This window comes from Pelophylax lessonae (assembly GCF_965119305.1).
Source record: "Pelophylax lessonae genome assembly, chromosome: 9".
NCBI classification, from domain to species: domain Eukaryota; kingdom Metazoa; phylum Chordata; class Amphibia; order Anura; family Ranidae; genus Pelophylax; species Pelophylax lessonae.
The window spans coordinates 262499942-262519570 of record NC_138776.1 but is presented as its reverse complement, the minus strand read 5'-3'; the positions used below and the strand labels follow the sequence as shown (position 1 = coordinate 262519570).

Below are 19629 nucleotides of genomic sequence, written 5' to 3'. Positions count from 1 at the left end.
CAACAGTAGATATGCCAGCTGTAAACACATTTAAATGTGTATATTTTATTATACAATAATGGCTTGTAGATTAGTGTCATAAAGTGTTTACTAAGTTTTGAAAGAGAAAAATAGTTTTGTTAGCACAAAGAACATCCTTACAAACAAGGTTTTGTATGAAAGGTCCACCTCCAATTCTCAATATAACGTCATGTTCCCAACAAATGAGGAGGAGATACTGTACACCATATGAAAGGTCCATCTCCATTCCTCAATATAACGTCATGTTCCCAACAAATGAGGAGGAGATACTGTACACCATATGAAAGGTCCATCTCCATTCCTCAATATAACGTCATGTTCCCAACAAATGAGGAGGAGATACTGTACATCATATGAAAGGTCCATCTCCATTCCTCAATATAACGTCATGTTCCCAACAAATGAGGAGGAGATACTGTACACCATATGAAAGGTCCATCTCCATTCCTCAATATAACGTTGTTTCTCAATTTAAAGCGGAGTTCCGGGCACAAAATCGATATTTTTTTTTGTGCCCGTCCGCTTCTACACCTTCACCTGAAAAGGAATTGGATAGTTAGGTTTTTTTTTTTTATTTACTCACCTTGTAATTGAATATCGAATATACTCACCTAGTCTTCACTTCCTCCCTCTGTGCCGAGGCTCAGTCGTCTCTTCCGGTCTTGCACTGATTCCTGGGAGCTGAACGTCATCGCTCCCAGGAATCAATGCGACCGCACCGGCCCCGCTCGTCACTTCCGGGCGATGCCGCACCGGAAGTGACGAGAGGGGCCGGTACAGGCGCATTCTGGGAGAAGAAGACGCGGAAGAAGATGCCGAAGAGGACCGCGCCGGCTTCAGCTGCCCACAAGAGAGATGGAAACGCTGTGGAAGAAATTTTATAAGTAAGTATTTCTTCTAAAAGGTAAGTGCGAACCGGGACAGATCAGAGGCTAGCCATTGTGGAATGTACTAGCCCTGACTGTCCCAGGGGTATGTTTGTTGAAAAATGACTTCTGTGCCCGGAACTCCGCTTTAATGTCATGTTCCCAACAAATGAGGTGAAGATATTGTACACCATATAATAGGTCCACCTATATTCCTCAATATAACGTCATGTTCCCAACAAATGAGGTAGAGATACTGTACACCATATGAAAGGTCCATCTCCATTCCTCAATATAATGACATGTTCCTAACAAATGAGGAGGAGATACTGTACACCATATGAAAAGTCCATCTCCATTCCTCAATATAACGTCATGTTCCCAACAAATGTGGAGGAGATACTGTACACAATACAAAAGGTCCATCTCTATTCCTCAATATAACGTCATGTTCCCAACAAATGAGGATGAGATACTGTACACCATATGAAAAGTCCATCTCCATTCCTCAATATAACGTCATGTTCCCAACAAATGAGGTAGAAATACTGTACAACATATGAAAAGTCCATCTCTATTCCTCATCATAATGCCAAGTTTCCAACAAATGAGGAGATACTGTACACCATATAAAAGGTCCATCTCTATTCCTCAATATAACGTCATGTTCCCAAGAAATTAGGAGGAGATACTGTACACCATATGAAAGGTCCATCTCCATTCCTCAATATAACGTCATGTTCCCAACAAATGAGGAGGAGATACTGTACATCATATGAAAGGTCCATCTCCATTCCTCAATATAACGTCATGTTCCCAACAAATGAGAAGGAGATACTGTACACCATATGAAAGGTCCATCTCCATTCCTCAATATAATGACATGTTCCTAACAAATGAGGAGGAGATACTGTACACCATATGAAAAGTCCATCTCCATTCCTCAATATAACGTCATGTTCCCAACAAATGTGGAGGAGATACTGTACACAATACAAAAGGTCCATCTCTATTCCTCAATATAACGTCATGTTCCCAACAAATGAGGATGAGATACTGTACACCATATGAAAAGTCCATCTCCATTCCTCAATATAACGTCATGTTCCCAACAAATGAGGTAGAAATACTGTACAACATATGAAAAGTCCATCTCTATTCCTCATCATAATGCCAAGTTTCCAACAAATGAGGAGATACTGTACACCATATAAAAGGTCCATCTCTATTCCTCAATATAACGTCATGTTCCCAAGAAATTAGGAGGAGATACTGTACACCATATGAAAGGTCCATCTCCATTCCTCAATATAACGTCATGTTCCCAACAAATGAGGAGGAGATACTGTACATCATATGAAAGGTCCATCTCCATTCCTCAATATAACGTTATGTTCCCAACAAATGAGAAGGAGATACTGTAAACCATATGAAGGTCCATCTCCATTGCTCAGCATACCATGTGCCCAAGAAATGAGTGTGACCTAGGTCCATGTCCATCATTATATCATTAGTTTGCTATTGCTGGTTTGGTTGCATTGTGCATCTTCTCTGATGTTTATTCTTTGGTGTAATGATTGTATTATAGTCCAAAAAAAAACAGTTTATTTCTTGACTAACATACATGGCTCATGAGTACAAAAACACGATCTAATAAATGTGTTTTAATAAAAAAATTGCATATTTTTTTTTCCCCTCAGATGAACGTGATGTCCAGAACATTTTGGAACTACATCCCAACCCATTTTCCTCAAAACAATCCCGTACACTAAGCTGTAGACCGACGATCTTTTCATGTTCACAGTGCAGTAAATCTTTTAGAAGACGTTGCGAGCTTCGAACACATCAAAGAGCTCACGCGAAAAAGTGGTCTTGCTTCAAATGTGAGAAAACCTTCTTTTTAAAAAAGGAACTCTTTAATCACCAGAGAGTTCACACCGGAAAAGAGACCTTTCCATGTTCTGAGTGCGGGAAATGTTTTAAGTCGAAAGATCAACTTTTTCGACACGATGAACGATACCACGGTGGAAAACAAACATCTGCCCAGAGTGGCGAGTGGCCTTATTCGTGTTCTGAGTGCGGGAAATATTTTAAGTCAGAATCTCGTATTTTTACACACAAGGAACGATGCCACAGGGAAAGGCAGGCGTTGGTCCACAATGGCGAGCGGCCTTATTCATGTCCCGAATGTGGGAGATCTTTTGCAAGAAAATGCGACCTTTATACACATCAAAAATCTCATACGGAAAAGTGGTCCTGCTCAGAATGTGAGAAATCCTTCTTTAAAAAGAGGGAACTCGTTATACACCAGAAAACTCATACTAGCGAGGAGAACTTTTCCTGCTCTCAGTGCGGGAAGTGTTTTGGAAGCAGATTAGGACTTACCTCACATGAGAGGGTTCACATGAACAATTGGTCTTGCTCTGAATGCGATAAAACCTTCATAAAAAAATCGCAACTCAATAAACACCGGATCCTTCACACCGGCAAGAAGCCCTTTTCGTGTTCCGAGTGCAGCAAAAGTTTCTTCTGTAAGTCAAGCCTCAAGAAACACCTGAAGATCCACACTCACGAGAAGCAGTTTTCCTGTCCGGAGTGCGGGAAATGTTTCCTTTTTCGAAAATCTCTTCTCCTCCACCAGAGCACTCACATGGGCGAGCCTCCTTACTCGTGTCCCAAGTGCGAGAAGTTGTTGGATTCAAAATCTGAATTTGCTCTACATCAGGCGGTCCACAGTGGCGCAAAGACGTTTTCGTGTTCGGAGTGCGACAAATCGTTTCTTCGTAGATCCCATCTTGTTATACACCAGAGGAATCATACCGGCGAGAAGCCGTTTGTCTGTCCAGAGTGTGGCAAAGGTTTAACGCACAACGCGTCCCTCAGATCCCATTTGAAGACCCACACTGGAGAGCCGTTACTTTCGTGTCCAGAGTGCGGGAAAAAAGTACGGGGGAAAAATTGCCTTCTCGTCCACAGGAAAATTCACACAGACAAGCGTCTTTTTTCGTGTCCCGAGTGCGGCAAGTCATTTAAGGCCAAATATCAACTCACTGCGCACAAAAAGATACACATCGGGGAGAGGAGGTTTTCTTGTCTGGAGTGCGGGAAATCCTTCTTGAGAAAAGCACAGCTTATAACGCACCAGAGGACTCACACCGGCGAAAGGCCGTTCTTGTGTTCCGTGTGCGGCAAAAGTTTTAACCAGAAAGGGAACCTCGATATCCATTCTAAAATCCACACTGGGGAGAAGCCGTATTTATGTTCGGAGTGCGGGAAATGTTTTACGCAAAAGTCGGAACTTGTTAAGCACCAGAGAAGTCACACAGGCAAGCGTCCTTTTTCATGTTCAGAGTGCGGGACATGTTTCACGCGGAAAGATATTCTAGTTAAACATCAGAGGATGCAAGGACACTGAAGCTGGAAACAGATTGATGGCATTGTCCCTTAGGATGTATTGTACTGACAAAGACAGTGTTGAAAGAAGGAGGACATGTATGTCAAAGCATGTACATACAGCGCATCTGGAAAGTATTTACAGAGCTTCACTTGTTCCATATTTTGTTATGTTACAGCCTTATTCCAAAATGGATTAAATTCATTATTTTCCTCAAAATTCATACAAACAATTCCCGATAATGACAACGTGAGAGAAGTTTGGTTGAAATCTTTACAAATTTATTAAAAATAAAAAAGGAAAGAAATCCCATGTACATAAATATTCACAGTCTTTGCTCAATACTTTGGTGAAGCTCATTTGGCACCAATTACAGCCTCAAGTATTTTTGAGAATGATGCTACAAGCTTGGCACTCCTATTTTTGGGCAGTTTCTCCCATTCTTGTTTGCAGGACCTCTCAAGCTCCATCAGGTTGGATGGGAAGTGTCGGTGCACAGCCATTTTCTCTCTCTAGAGATGTGCAATTGGGTTCAAGTCTGGGCTCTAGCTGGGCCACTCAAGGACATTCACAGAGTTGTTCCGAAGCCATTCCTTTGTTATCTAGGCTCGGGGCTTAGGATCGCTGTCCTGTTGGAAGATGAACCTGCGCCCCAGAGTGCTCTGGAGAAGGTTTTCATCAAATGTCTCTGTACATTGCTGCATTCATCTTTCCCTCCATCCTGACTAGTCTCCCAGTTCCTGCTGCTGAAAAACATCCACACAGCATGATGCTGCCACCACCATGCTTCACTGTAGGGATAGTATTGGCTAGGTGATGAGCGGTGCCTGGTTTCTTTCAGACATGACACTTGCCATTCAGGCCAAAGAGTTCAATCTTTGTTTCATCAGACCAGAGAATTTTGTTTCTCATGGTCTGAGACTGAGAGTCCTTCAGGTGCCTTTTGGCAAACTCCAGGCGGGCTGTCATGTGCCTTTTACTGAGGAGTGGCTTCCGTCTGGCCACTCTACCATACAGGCCTGATTGGTGCTACAGAGATGGTTGTTCTTCTGGAAGGTTCTCCTCTCTCCACAGAGAAATGCTGGAGCTCTGTCAGAGTGACCATCGGGTTCTTGGTCACCTCCCTGACTAAGGTCCCTCTCCCCCGATCCCTCAGTTTGGCCGGGTGGCCCACTCTAGGAAGAGTCCTGGTGGTTCCAAACTGATAGAGGCCACTGTGCTCATTGGGACCTTCAGTACTGCAGAAATGTTTCTGTACCCTTCCCCAGATCTGTGCCTCCATACAATCCTGTCTCGGAGGTGTACAGATAACTCTTTGGTCTTCATGGCTTGGTTTGTGCTCTGACGTGCACTGTTAACTGTGGGACCTTCTATAGACAGGCGTGTGCCTTTCCAAATCATGTCCACTCAACTGAAGTTACCATAGGTGGACTCCACTCAAGTTGTAGAAACATCTCAAGGATAATCAGTGGAAACAGGATGCCCATGAGCTCAAATTTGAGTGTCATGGCAAAGGCTGTGATACTTCTGTACATGGGATTTTTTCCTTTTTTATTTTTAATAAATTTGCAAAAAATTCAAACAAACTTCTTTTAGTTTTTATTATGGGGGATTGTTTGTAGAATTTTGAGGAAAATAATAAATGTAATCCTTTTTGGAATAAGGCTGTACCATAACAAAATGTGGAAAAAGTGAAGTGCTGTAATTACGTTCGGGAAGCACTGTACACCACAAGCACCAGACCGATGGTGGAAGAGGGCAAAAAATTGCTTTAATTTTTCATAAAATGGTCGTATAATCTCTAACGTGTTTTGGGGGGCCAAACACACTATTTCTTCATGATATTTGCAAACATTTAAATGAACTCAGGAAAGCAGATGCCAGATATAACTTGTGCTTACTGCTGGAACGGGGTTCATAAATTAATTTGTTGCCGCCATTTTTCTGGCATAATTCTGTCTCATCCGATTCCCTTTCCACCAAATATCTTACGGTACTTTTTTAATTAGATTGGAAATCCAGTTAAATACTAACTATAACCTTCTCCCACCCCCATTCTAAGCCATACACCAACTACTTCGTAGAGCAGTGGTCTCCAAACTGCGACCTCGGGGCCGGATGCAACCCTTTGTATGCATTTATCCTGCCATTAGGGCACTATTCCTCCCACTGACACCAATGATGGGGCACTATTCCTCCCACTGACACCAATGATGGGACACTATTCCTCCCACTGACACCAATGATGGGGCACTATTCCTCCCACTGACACCAATGATGGGGCACTATTCCTCCCACTGACACCAATGATGGGGCACTATTCCTCCCACTGACACCAATGATGGGGCACTATTCCTTCCACTGACACCAACAATGGGGAAATATTCCTCCAATGGACACCAATGATGGGGCACTATTACTTCCACTAACACCAACAATGGGGAACTATTCCTCCCATGGACACCAATGCTGGGGCACTATTGCTCTCATGGATACCATTGATAGGGTACTATTCCTCCCACTGACACCAAGGATGGGACACTATTCCTCCCACTGACACCAAGGATGGGACACTATTTATTTCACTGGCACCAATAATGGGATAATATTCTTCCCCCTGACATCAATGATGGGGCACTATTCCTTCCACTGACACCAACAATGGGGAACTATTCCTCTCATGGACACCAATAATGGGGCACTTTTCCTTTCATGGACACCAATGATGGGGCTCTAGTCCTTTCATGGACACAGATAATGGGGCACTATTCCTTCCACTGACACCAACAATGGGGAACTATTCCTCCCATGGACGCCAATGATGGGGCACTATTCCTTTCATGGACACCAATCATGGGGCACTAGTCCTTTCATCGACACCAATGATGGGGCACTAGTCCTTCCACTGACATCAACAATGGGGGAACTATTCCTCCCATGGACACCAAAGATGGGGCACTATTACTCTCATGGACACCAATGATGGGGCACTATTCCTTCCACTGACCTAAACAATGGGGAACTATTCCTCCCATGGAAACCAATGCTGGGGCCCTATTACTCTCATGGATACCAATGATGGGGACCTATTCCTTCCACTGACACCAATGATGGTGTGCTATTCCTTCCACTGACAATAATCATGGGGCATTGTTTCCAACGCCAGGACATTTTCTTCTCCTACTGGCCCCAGTCCAGCCCTTCTACAGTCTGAAGGATAATAAACTGGCCCTTTGGTCAGAATGGAGACTCCTGTCCTAGAGCAAAGATGTCTATACTTTCCTATTCTGAGGGTGATCAGTTCTGGTCACATGATCTCCCAAGTGGCCAACCGCAGTAAAGAGAAGAGATCGCCACCAACGGCTGTAATGCCTATGTGGTGACGTCACCCATTAGGCCAACTATGGGGCATCCCTTGGTCGCTGTCCCTCCTCTATACTGAAGCCGGAGCTGGGAGCTGATCATGTGACCGGAACTGAACACCCTCAGACTAGGTAAGTATAGACATCTTTCCTTTACAGCAGGGGTCTTGAAACTATGGCCTTTCAGTTGTTCAGGAACTACAATTCCCATCATGCCTAGTCATGTCTGTGAATGTCAAAGTTTTACAATGCCTCGTGGGATGTGTAGTTCCGCAACAGCTGGAGGGCCGTAGTTTAAGGGTCCCTGCTTTACAGGTTAGTCAGTATATGGCTTAGAATGGAAGTGGGTGCAGGTTTAAGTATTGCTAGTATTTGACTGGATTTCCACTTTAAAGTATTTTTAGACTCTAGATGGCGAACCTTAGCACCCAAGATGTTTTGGAACTACATTTCCCATGGATCTCATGCACTCTGCAGTGTAGTTGAGCATTATGGGAAATGTAGTTCCAAAACATCTGGGGTGCCAAGGTTCGCCGTCACTGCTCTAGAGTCAGGTTTACAGATTGCGCAATCCTGTGAAATATTGCCAAAGGGCTGTTACTGTTGATTCCTCAGCCAATGGCGTTCTTTTCCCACATCCGCTTCACTGATGCTCCAAAAGTATTTAATTGTGCATGAAATTATTTCTTTGTATTAAGAAAACCTAAAACTGTTAGTGTCCCCTCTCTGCACAATACACTAAACAGCCCAAATTCATGTGTGTGGGAATTTCGAGATATCACCACGGAGGTTTGAAACTTGGAGTTTGGTATTCTATATACAATTTGTGATGTCAAGAGATCAGTCTAAGCAGTGTTGTCACTCAAAGCAACCAATCCAATATCTGACAGCTATGTATCTTCCCTTCTATATGTGCTAGTGTGGTCATGTATGACCCTAATACGTTCAGTATGACATTTCTCACCCAAATATATACTTATTATTGTAAAAAAAAGTAGTTGCAAGATAATCAGTAATGAATATTAACCATTAATTGCCCCAACACTTATAGCGCTAAAGTGCGTGCATCCAAAAAGGATGTTCAGATAAAAAAATAGAAAAGTTCACTTATAATATGATAAATAATGATGAGACGATGACACCGCTATGTTGTCCGGAGGTTTGTCAGGCTATTTCAGATAAGTGACGCTTTCACCACACCATGTGAGTTCCTCTCCCCCCGTCAGAAAACCAACTCACCAGATTAAAATGAAAAGGAGCCTTGAATAGAACTAGTAGATTCAATGTCTCAACCTCCAACACTGGATCAATGCTCATGAAAGATAAATAAATTCACCACATAGAGTGATCCTGTTTTCATAATTTATTGATCAACATACCCCTTAAAAATAAACTCACATGATAGAAACATTCACATCGCATTAATAAAATCACAACCTGATCATCAGTAAATTCGGTCTCTCTCACCCAACTCTCGAAAGCTTGAGCCTCAGCTGGCGTCCGCTGAAGAAGACAGAATGACGAAACGCGTCAGTGACGTAACCACGCGGCCTCAGTAAGCGGATGTCGGACTGTTTGGTATCACCCGGGAATCACTCAGCTTAAGGTTTTAAGAGTTAAGTGAGAGAGACCTCTGTTATGTATATAGAGAAAAAAAACATATATATATAATATAATATAATATATATATATATATATATATATATATATATATATATATAAATAAAAGGAAAAAAGGTCCAATCCATCCAATCAGCTGTGTGCAATATGTAAATAAATGAATTACTTGATGTAAATAAATGAATTACATACACAATATACATGCAACCCAACCATAAATATTGATTTAAAAGGAGATTTTATATATATATATATATATATATATATATATATACACAAAGTACATAAACAACATATATGTGTGTATATATATATATATATATATATACTGTATATAAAATGTAAAAATATATATAAAAGAGGAAAAAAAAAGGAAAATAGGTCCAATCAATCCAATCAGCTGTGTGTCTTACAATATGTAAATAAAGGAATTACATTACAATATATATATATATATATATATATATATATATATATATATATATGTATATAGTGTACATTTTATCTGTTTTATAATGAATTCTCCCTATTCGGACATGAATAAAAATGTACATGTAATAAAATGAAAGGGAAGAGGAGAAAAGAATTATACATAGAGAGAATAATATAATATATGAGGAAAATAGGTCTAATCCATCCAATCAGCTGTGTGCAATATGTATATAAATGAATTACATGTAATGTAATATACAAACAACCCAACCATAAATATTCGTGGCAGAACTGGATGGCTGGGTATCTGCCCTAACAAAGACTCCATGGCAACCATGGGCAGCTGGTGCAAAGGGGGCTGAGAATGGGCAAAGGGTGGCACTGCCCTTCTAGGAGAGTGGGAGGGGGCGCAGTTCCGCATCGTTGCCGTGGGTGCTGAACAAACCTGTCCATGTACTGCATAAATGGCCCATTTCTATCCCAATTCGGCCATTGTCTGTGGTGACAAGTCAGCAATCAAGAAAAGTAACTTCTGTATTAGAATGGGTTAAAAATGCTTGAAATTGCCAAAAGTTATTTTCCAATGTTAGAAAGTCGAATGTCAAATTTTCTGAAGAATGGTGACGTCTCCTGGTTTCTCTTGTTCTTGGCTAACCCCAATGGTTTTCTGCAAATCTTTTTATCAATCCCAAAGCCCTCCTGCTTTTAGTTGAGTTTCACCCAGACTCCATAGCTCACCCTGATGGCAGCATGAAGCGGCATCGTGAATTTATCATAGAAAGTGTGCAAGTGTCTAATCTCCGGCTCCAAATTATAGAACGAGAGTTGCCCCTTGTCGAAATTTAGATATATTCCCAAGCGTTTAAGCCTATTGAACGAAGAGGATATAAAGATGCGATTGCCATCATGCCTGAAGGAATAACCCTTTGGGCATTTGCACAGGCACCACGATTCAAATGTATTCCCAAAGACAGAATTGCCTCCATCCCTGGCTATCGAGTAGTAGGACATCCCTATCCTCCAGTTATTGGTGTCACACAACTCAGATTCCCAGTAATGTCTACCCTCACCGAGTCCTGTCCTGCTTAACACCTGGTAAGACTCAAACCTGTTGTATGTGTCATCAATAAAGAAGTTATCCTCTGTCCCCTCCGCAAACAATAAATCGGGGGAAATGGCCACGTTACTTGCAGCCGTCATCTTATCAAGCCGTATTTCTGACAACCCGGGAATGTTGAGCAATTTTGGAGCACTCATCAAAATTTTGGATATTTGCTTGTGTAAATTCAAACAGATCAAAGTTTCATCTATTTCTGCGATTCTAGGGACATCTTGGCGACCTCTCCTTTCGGTAACGTAAAAGTTGGCTCCGGTTGACTCCTTCTCCTTTAGGACCGTTAGAGGGTCCGTCATGTTGCTTAGCTCCTCGATGTGACATATTTTACTAGACAGCTCGTCCATCTTCATTTCCAGCTGTCGGATCAAATCAGAGACCGGCTTTGCATTTATTTCTGTTTGCTTGGTGATTTGGTCGATGGTCTGAACTTCAAGAGCATCTAATCGTTGGCGGATCTGTTGGAATAGACCACCAACGTGTGCTGTGAAGGCAGTTCCGGCGTCATTGGCTTTTTTTCTCTTCTCCTGTAGACTCTTGAGTCTTTTCTCGATCTCCTTTCTTTCGGAGGTGAGTTGTGTAAGAGTCTTTTTCAGTTTATCCTTTTTGTTCTTGGAGGCATCACCTAGTGCCAGGACCTGGTGTCGGCGATGGTTGGCATCTTGCAAACATGACTTGCAGATACATTTGGAATCCACGGTGCAGTAATACTGCAGGATCATATTATGGATGGAGCATTTCCACTTCCCTGGTGATGTGGTGGGCTCGATTAATATATGTTCCGGTGACTTGGTGTGGACTTTCAGGTGACTATCGCACAGGGAAACCTCACAGTGCAGACAACATTTAACGGCAGAGTGAACGCAGTATGTACAGGTGACCCCGGTCTTCTCCTGGTCAGGCAAAGTAGAGTGGAATCGCTCTGCAATGTTAGACAGAGTTACATTCTTCTGCAGCCAAGGACGTTTCTTGAACACTGCTCTGCACTCTGGACAAGTAAAGGCACCCTGTCCTTTCTGACTATCCAGCACCTGATTGATGCATCCTTGGCAGAAGTTGTGACCACATCTCAGATTTACCGGGTCCCTATAAACCTCCAGACAGATGGAGCAGTTCAGTTCTTCCTTCAAAACAGCAGACGCCATCGCTAGCAGCAGTTGCAGGAAACGAAACCTAAATAAACCTTTGGCTTGAAAACAAGTCTTGCTGATGTCGCAATAACAGTCACGTTAACCACTTGACTTCTGGAATGTTTTACCTCCTTCATAGCCAGGCCATTTTTTTTGCTATTCAGCATTTTATATTATTTTTTCACGCAAATAGGGTTTTTTAAAGTCCCCGTTCACACTAAGGCGACCTGTGAGGCGACCTGGTCGCCTCACAGGTCGCCGTAGGTCGCCGTAGGTCGCCTTCCATAGGGAAGCTGCGGACCCGTTCTAATAGGAGCGACACAAGTCGCTCTGACTTAGAAAAAGGGTCCGGAGCTTCTTTGGGGCGACCCGGAGGCGACCGCCATAGACTTCAATGTTATGAAGTCCGTGCCGGCCGCTCCGAGGTCGCGGCGCGCTGCTCGCACCGCGACCTCGGAGGTCGCCCCCCCAAGTCGGATCGCGGCAATGTGAACGGGGCCTTAGTGGTATTTGATCACCCCTGGGTGTTTTTAAATTATATAAACAAAATATATATATATATATATATATATTCCTGCAACAATGCCACATTTCCATTTTCTTTTTTTTATTTATAAAATTGTTTTTATTGATTTTTAAACATATTTTCTGACGTATAAGACTACTTTTGAACCTCAAAAAAATCCCCCAAAAATGGGGGGTCGTCTTATACGCCGAGTATAATATCTCCAAGGTACCCTAAGTATAAGTATTACCGGTAGATGTAATCTCTCAAGACGCTGACTGTGTGGGAATCCTGTACTGGTATACCGTATGTACAGTAGCTAAGGGCTACATACAGTATTCCGCGTTGAGCCAATCACGGAGAGCGATGTATTCTGTTATTGAATGCAAAGCCTGCTCGGATTGGCGGAGTAACATCAGCCCGCCTCTCTGACTCTGCCAATCCGAGCAGGCTTTGCATTCAATAATAGAATACATCGCTCACTGTGATTGGCTCAACGCGGTATACTGTATGTAGCCGAAGCTACGGTACATACGGTATACCGATAAAGGATTCCCACACAGCCAGCGTCTTGAGATTACATCTACCGGTAATACTTATACTTAGGGTACCTTGGAGATATTATGAGAGATTACATGTATTACAGTACTTGGGGTACCTTGGAGATCTATGAGAAATCTGACGTTTTTCAATGGTGTTGCCTTGCTTCGGAAGGGGGGTAGTCTTATACGGCGAGTATAGCCCAAAACCTATGTTTTAACTTGAAAATTAGGGGGGTCGTCTTATACGCCCAGTCGTCTTATACGCCGGAAAATACGGTACAAGTAAAAAAAAAAAAAAAACCCAAGAAAACAGACAAGAAAATAACAGACAATGAGACAAGAAAAATACAACTACATCACCGCATCTACGGGTGCAACCAAAACAACCCCCCAACCCTAGTGCAATGCTCATGTACTACAATACGTACAGGAATATGCAAAAAGAAAAACCTTTCCAGGAGACTCTCAGCCCGGTACTGCCTCCCCCACACATACGCTCACCCAGGACCACAAGTTAGCCTCCCCCACCCCTTCTCCACTGCTTGTCGTCTGCTAGACATAGACTTCCTTTTGTTACCTCCCTAAGTTTCAGGGAACCTCAACTCACCCCTCTAAGGTGACCACCACCCTCACCGGTGGCAGACCACAATCACCTCCGAGAAGAGTAGATGGCCTCTCAGTCCAACCCTGCCATATCTTTTGAAACTTCTTAACCCATCCTCTATTCAGGTATGTGGCCTTGTAAAATGGTAGCATCTTGTTCACTGGTGACTTCCAGTACTCCACCGATGGCGCTTCGGTCTTCCTCCAATGTAGAAGAATAGCCTTACACGCATAGAACAGAGTAACCGACAATAAAATTCTTTGTGCCCTCAAGGGTGCCATTTCCTCCACCAAACCCAGCAAACACACTGTCAGCGTCAAGGGTACCCTCAATGTGGTAATGTCTTCAGGAGTCTCAACCATCCCCTGCCAGAACCTCTGTATGAACGGACAATGCCAAAATACATTCGAAAAGTCTGCCGGAGCTTGCCGACATCGCCAACACTCCGCGGAGCTCGAGGCATACATCCTAGCAATCCTGGCCGGCGTATAGTACACCTGATGGAGAATCTTGTATTGTATAAGGTGGTCCCTGGATGACACCAAACATCTAAAGGGATGATCCCACATGTCTTCCATATCCTCACTTTGCAACTCAGGTATTAGGGATACCCAACGTTCCCTACATGTATTGATTGCCTTTGGGCGTTTAGCAAATTGCTCCCTATATACTGTGGAAAACGCTTTATGTAAACGTTCCGAGGCCAACAACTGCTCCAAATCAGAAGGTTGGGTTTGCAATGAAGTGCCTCCAAATTGAGAAGGGAAGGCATGCCGTAGCTGCAGGTAGAGGAAGAAATACCAGTTATGGAGTTGGAATTTGGATTTTAGTTCATCAAAGGTAAGTAACTGCCCTCCTCCCACAATATCCCGCAGCTGTTTAATTCCTTTTCTCTGCCCATATACGTGGATCACACATTTTCCATTTTCATCCGGACACAAGAAAACAGTCTCTGAGCTCGGTTTTGTTGTTTTTTTAAGGGCCGACTTTTTCAACCAGGGTGCCTTGAGGTTTCTTCAGGGGTGTCTTGGCAAAATGCATAAAAATTGATCAAAAATTGTATACAAGCCAGCAGGTGGATGAAGCCTGCCTATTGGTTCCACAAAGCCATGGGTTTTCATGATGCACCATTTGGACTTTCCAGACACTGGCATCCTAACAACCAATGACGTCATCGGTTGATAAGGAGGATGACGGTTGCCTCCACAGCACCCTTGTTTGACCTTCTTTTGCTTCTCTCCCTCAGCACCGGGGTCACATTAGCTGACTGATAGATAGAAATTGAGAGAGAAGAGAAACATTGGAATACTAGTCAGTACCAGTGTGCAAAAGTGTATTTGCTTTGGAAGAAAAATAATCATCTCTAACATTGGGTGTCCTACGTGTGGATGTTGCTGCATTATGTAAAACTATTAAAATTGTTTTTTTACATTTTAGTATGGGGTCCCTCGAGACGGTTCATAATTTTAAAGGGTGCCTTGACTAAAAAAAAAAAAAGGTTGAGAAACACTGGACCAGGGGTAATAACTTGGATGGGGTAGAGGGGGTTTAGCTTGACTGAAACAATGCGTGAGGACAACTTCCTCAGTGCCGTATCGCAAAACACATGTGGCTCCGAAAAGGGCCTGACAGGAAGGTGAAGGGGTACTATGCACGCCGCATTACTATTCTATTTGGAGTGCCCAAAGGTGTCCCAGTCTGTTACAATCCTACACTGCTCAAAAGAATGAAAGGAACACTTTGAAAACACATCAGATCTCAATGGGGAATAATATCATGCTGAATATCTATACTGGTATGGACTGGATAATGTGTTAGGATCTATACTGGTAGGGACTGGGTAATGTGTTAGGATCTATACTGGTATGGACTGGATAATGTGTTAGGATCTATACTGGTATGGACTAGGTAATGTGTTAGGATCTATACTGGTATGGACTGGGTAATGTGTTAGGATCTATACTGGTATGGACTGGGTAATGTGTTAGGATCTATACTGGTATGGACTGGGTAATGTGTTAGGATCTATACTGGTATGCACTGGGTAATGTTGTGGGATATATACTGGTATGGACTGGGTAATGTGTAGGATGATATGGACTGGGTAATGTGTTAGGACCTATACTGGTATGGACTGGCAAATGTTGTGGGATCTATACTGGTATTGACTGGCTAATGTTGTGTAATGTGTTAGGATCTATACTGGTATGGACTGGGTAATGTGTTAGGATATATACTGGTATGGACTGGGTAATATGTTAGGATCTATACAGGTATGGACTGGGTAATGTATTAGGATCTATACTGGTATGGACTGGGTAATGTGTAAGGATCTATACTGCTATGGACTGGGTAATGTGTTAGGATCTATACTGGCATGGACTGGGTAATGTGTTAGGATATATACTGGTATGGACTGGGTAATGTGTTAGGATCTATATTGGTATAGACTGGGTAATGTGTTAGTATCTATACTGGTATGGACTGGCTAATGTTGTGGGATGTATATTGGTATGGACTGGGTATTGTGTTAGGCTCTATACTGGTATCGACTGGCAAATTTTGTGGGATCTATACTGGTATGGACTGGATAATGTGTTAGGATATATACTGGTATGGAAATGAAAATTATCACCCTACAGAGGGCTGAACTCAAAGACACCCCGAAAACCAAAGTGAAAAAATGATGCAGCAGGCGAGTCCATTTTGCTGAAATGTCATTGCAGCAACTCAGAATGGTCCTCAGTAGTGTGTACCAGTATAGATCCCACAACATTACCCAGTGCATACCAGTATAGATCCCACAACATTACCCAGTGCATACCAGTGCATACCAGTGCATACCAGTATAGATCCCACAACATTACCCAGTGCATACCAGTATAGATCCCACAACATTACCCAGTGCATACCAGTATAGATCCCAAAACATTACCCAGTGCATACCAGTATAGATCCCACAACATTACCCAGTGCATACCAGTATAGATCCCACAACATTACCCAGTGCATACCAGTATAGATCCCACAACATTACCCAGTGCATACCAGTATAGATCCCACAACATTACCCAGTGCATACCAGTATAGATCCTACAACATTACCCAGTGCATACCAGTATAGATCCCACAACATTACCCAGTGCATACCAGTATAGATCCCAAAACATTACCCAGTGCATACCAGTATAGATCCCACAACATTACCCAGTGCATACCAGTATAGATCCCACAACATTACCCAGTGCATACCAGTATAGGTCCTATCACATTAACCAGTCCATACCAGTATAGATCCCAACACATTACCCAGTGCATACCAGTATAGATCCTAACACATTACCCAGTCCATACCAGTATAGATCCTAACACATTACCCAGTCCATACCAGTATAGATCCTAACACATTACCCAGTCCATACAAGTATAGATCCTAACACATTACCAAGTCCATACCAGTATAGATCCTAATACATTACCCAGTCCATACCAGTATAGATGCTAACATATTACCCAGTCCATACCAGTATAGATCCTAACACATTACCCAGTCCATACCAGTATAGATCCCAACACATTACCCACTCCATACCAGTATAGATCCTAACACATTACCCAGTCCATACCAGTATAGATCCTAACACATTACCCAGTCCATACCAGTATAGATCCTAATACATTACCCAGTCCATACCAGTATAGATCCTAACACATTACCAAGTCCATACCAGTATAGATCCTAATACATTACCCAGTCCATACCAGTATAGATGCTAACATATTACCCAGTCCATACCAGTATAGATCCTAACACATTACCCAGTCCATACCAGTATAGATCCTAACACATTACCCAGTCCATACCAGTATAGATCCCAACACATTACCCACTCCATACCAGTATAGATCCTAACACATTACCCAGTCCATACCAGTATAGATGCTAACATATTACCCAGTCCATACCAGTATAGATCCTAACACATTACCCAGTCCATACCAGTATAGATCCCAAAACATTACCCAGTGCATACCAGTATAGATCCCACAACATTACCCAGTCCATACCAGTATAGATCCCACAACATTACCCAGTGCATACCAGTATAGATCCTAACACATTACCCAGTCCATACCAGTATAGATCCTAACACACTACCCAGTCTATACCAGTATAGATCCTAACACATTACCCAGTCCATACCAGTATAGATGCTAACACATTACCCAGTCCATACCAGTATAGATAATCCAGCATGAGATTTCCCCATTGAGATCTGATGTGTTTACGAAGTGTTCCTTTAATTTTTATTAGTAGTGTTTATGATACAATTTTCCATTATGAGATGAGCTCACACGGCTACAATTGAGTTAAACTTGCAGTTCCTCTATTTACCACAGGGAGTGCTCTCAGACAGGAAGTGATGTAGGATGGAGACAGGAAGCTCCTGGTCAGAGGTGAGTTGGGAGGAAGTAGAGAGGAGACATTGCTGGAACTGGCCGTTGAGGAGGTAATAAGATATTATTTTATATTTACACCCAGTAACCCCCTCCCCCGTCATGTTCCGTCCTCTTCCTCCATAGTCACTGTGACGTCTTTTATCTCCAGCAGATGATAATACACACATATATATGTATATTATTTTGGTCGCCCCAAAGAAGCTCCGGACACTTTTTCTAGGTCGGAGCGACTTGTGTCGCTCCTATTAGAACGGGTCCGCAGCTTCCCTATGGGAGGCGACCTGTGAGGCGACCAGGTCGCCTCACAGGTCGCCCTAGTGTGAACAGGGGCTTATAGTATAAATGTATATTAATTTATCTGAGTGGTTTCTATAGCTCTGACATATACCGCAGTGCTGTACAGAGATCACTGAACCAATCACATCAGTCTCTGTACCAGAGGAGCTTACACTCTAAAATACCTCCCAACCGTCCCACAAATTGATCACTGTCCCAGGAACCCGACGAATCAGGACTGAGTCCCGGGAATGCCCGCGGCGTAGGCGGGTTGTCTAGGTTTCCATACGCCGCGAGCAACACTTTGTATGGAACCCGGGATGTCTCCCCGGCTGCCTCTGAAGTCTTCACTGGTCACTGTGTGTACGGAGCACACTGAGCTCCCCCCTCCCTCCTCCTGCTGTGATGTTTTCCTGTACACAGAGGAGGGGGAGGGAGGAGGAGGCACACCGCTCTGCATGAACGGAATCCATAGCAGAAAATGGGAGAAGGTAAATTGCAGGTAATCCTTACACTGCCGGTGTCACGTCGGATAATGCCTTCCGTCGGATAGTGCATCCAATGGACTGCGCATGCGCGGTAAATGACGTCACTCCAGCTGACTGTAAATACATATTCGCCAGCACACCAAGGCTCTTGCAAAAGCAGTCCAAAACTTTATTGAAGTTACGATCACATCAAAAATGGTGCAACGTTTCGGAGCCGCACAGGACCCCCGCTTAGCTGGGGTTGACGTCATTATTGCGCATGCGCAGTCCGTCGGATGCACTCTTCGATGGAAGGCTACAGAAAGAATCGTCGCGATCTGCGCATGCGCGCCCATAGAGAGCGGAGGAGGGGAGAGAGTCTATTGTCAGATTCTGCCTCGCTCTCTGCACATCTATCGGGACGGATCGGATTACAGTGCAGTGTATTCTTATGTGAGAAATGGCGGGAATATTGTCTGATCGAGAACACAAACACAGCTCTTATTGGGACACATTAAAGGGGACCTCTGACCAAAGGGAGCACTCCGATGGGGACACTGATGTAAGCAGGCACTCAGTGTCCCAAACGGAGTGCTCCCTTTGGTCAGAGGTCCCCTTTAATGTGTCCCGATAAGAGCTGTGTTTGTGTTCTCTATCAGACAATATTCCCGCCATTTCTCACATAAGAATACACTGCACTGTAATCCGTCCCGATAGATGTGCAGAGAGCGAGGCAGAATCTGACAATGGATTCTCTCCCCTCCTCCGCTCTCTATCTACCGTCGGATAGTGCATCCGACAAACTGCGCATGTCAGTGTCGTCACCGCCAGCACA

The 19629-nt window shown here is 43.3% G+C and overlaps 2 protein-coding genes across 2 annotated transcripts in view; one reads left to right on the top strand and one right to left on the bottom strand.

The window, feature by feature from the left end:
- LOC309564423 (uncharacterized protein) overlaps positions 1–19629 on the top strand; it is a 130615-nt gene that overhangs the window by 27743 nt on the left and 83243 nt on the right. The window contains exon 12 of the mRNA XM_082269053.1: positions 2588–4139. Coding sequence (XP_082125179.1) covers positions 2588–4139 — 1552 coding nt within the window. The remainder of the gene's footprint in view (positions 1–2587; positions 4140–19629) is intronic.
- On the bottom strand, positions 10092–11964 carry LOC309562705 (E3 ubiquitin/ISG15 ligase TRIM25-like). The gene has a single exon (XM_082266990.1). It carries the CDS (start codon positions 11952–11954, stop codon positions 10401–10403), a length of 1554 nt encoding a protein of 517 aa, XP_082123116.1. The 5' UTR covers positions 11955–11964; the 3' UTR covers positions 10092–10400.

Excerpts from the sequence above, each read along its gene's own strand:
- LOC309562705 (XM_082266990.1), bottom strand. The coding sequence starts at position 11,954 with ATGGCGTCTGCTGTTTTGAAGGAAGAACTGAACTGCTCCATCTGTCTG.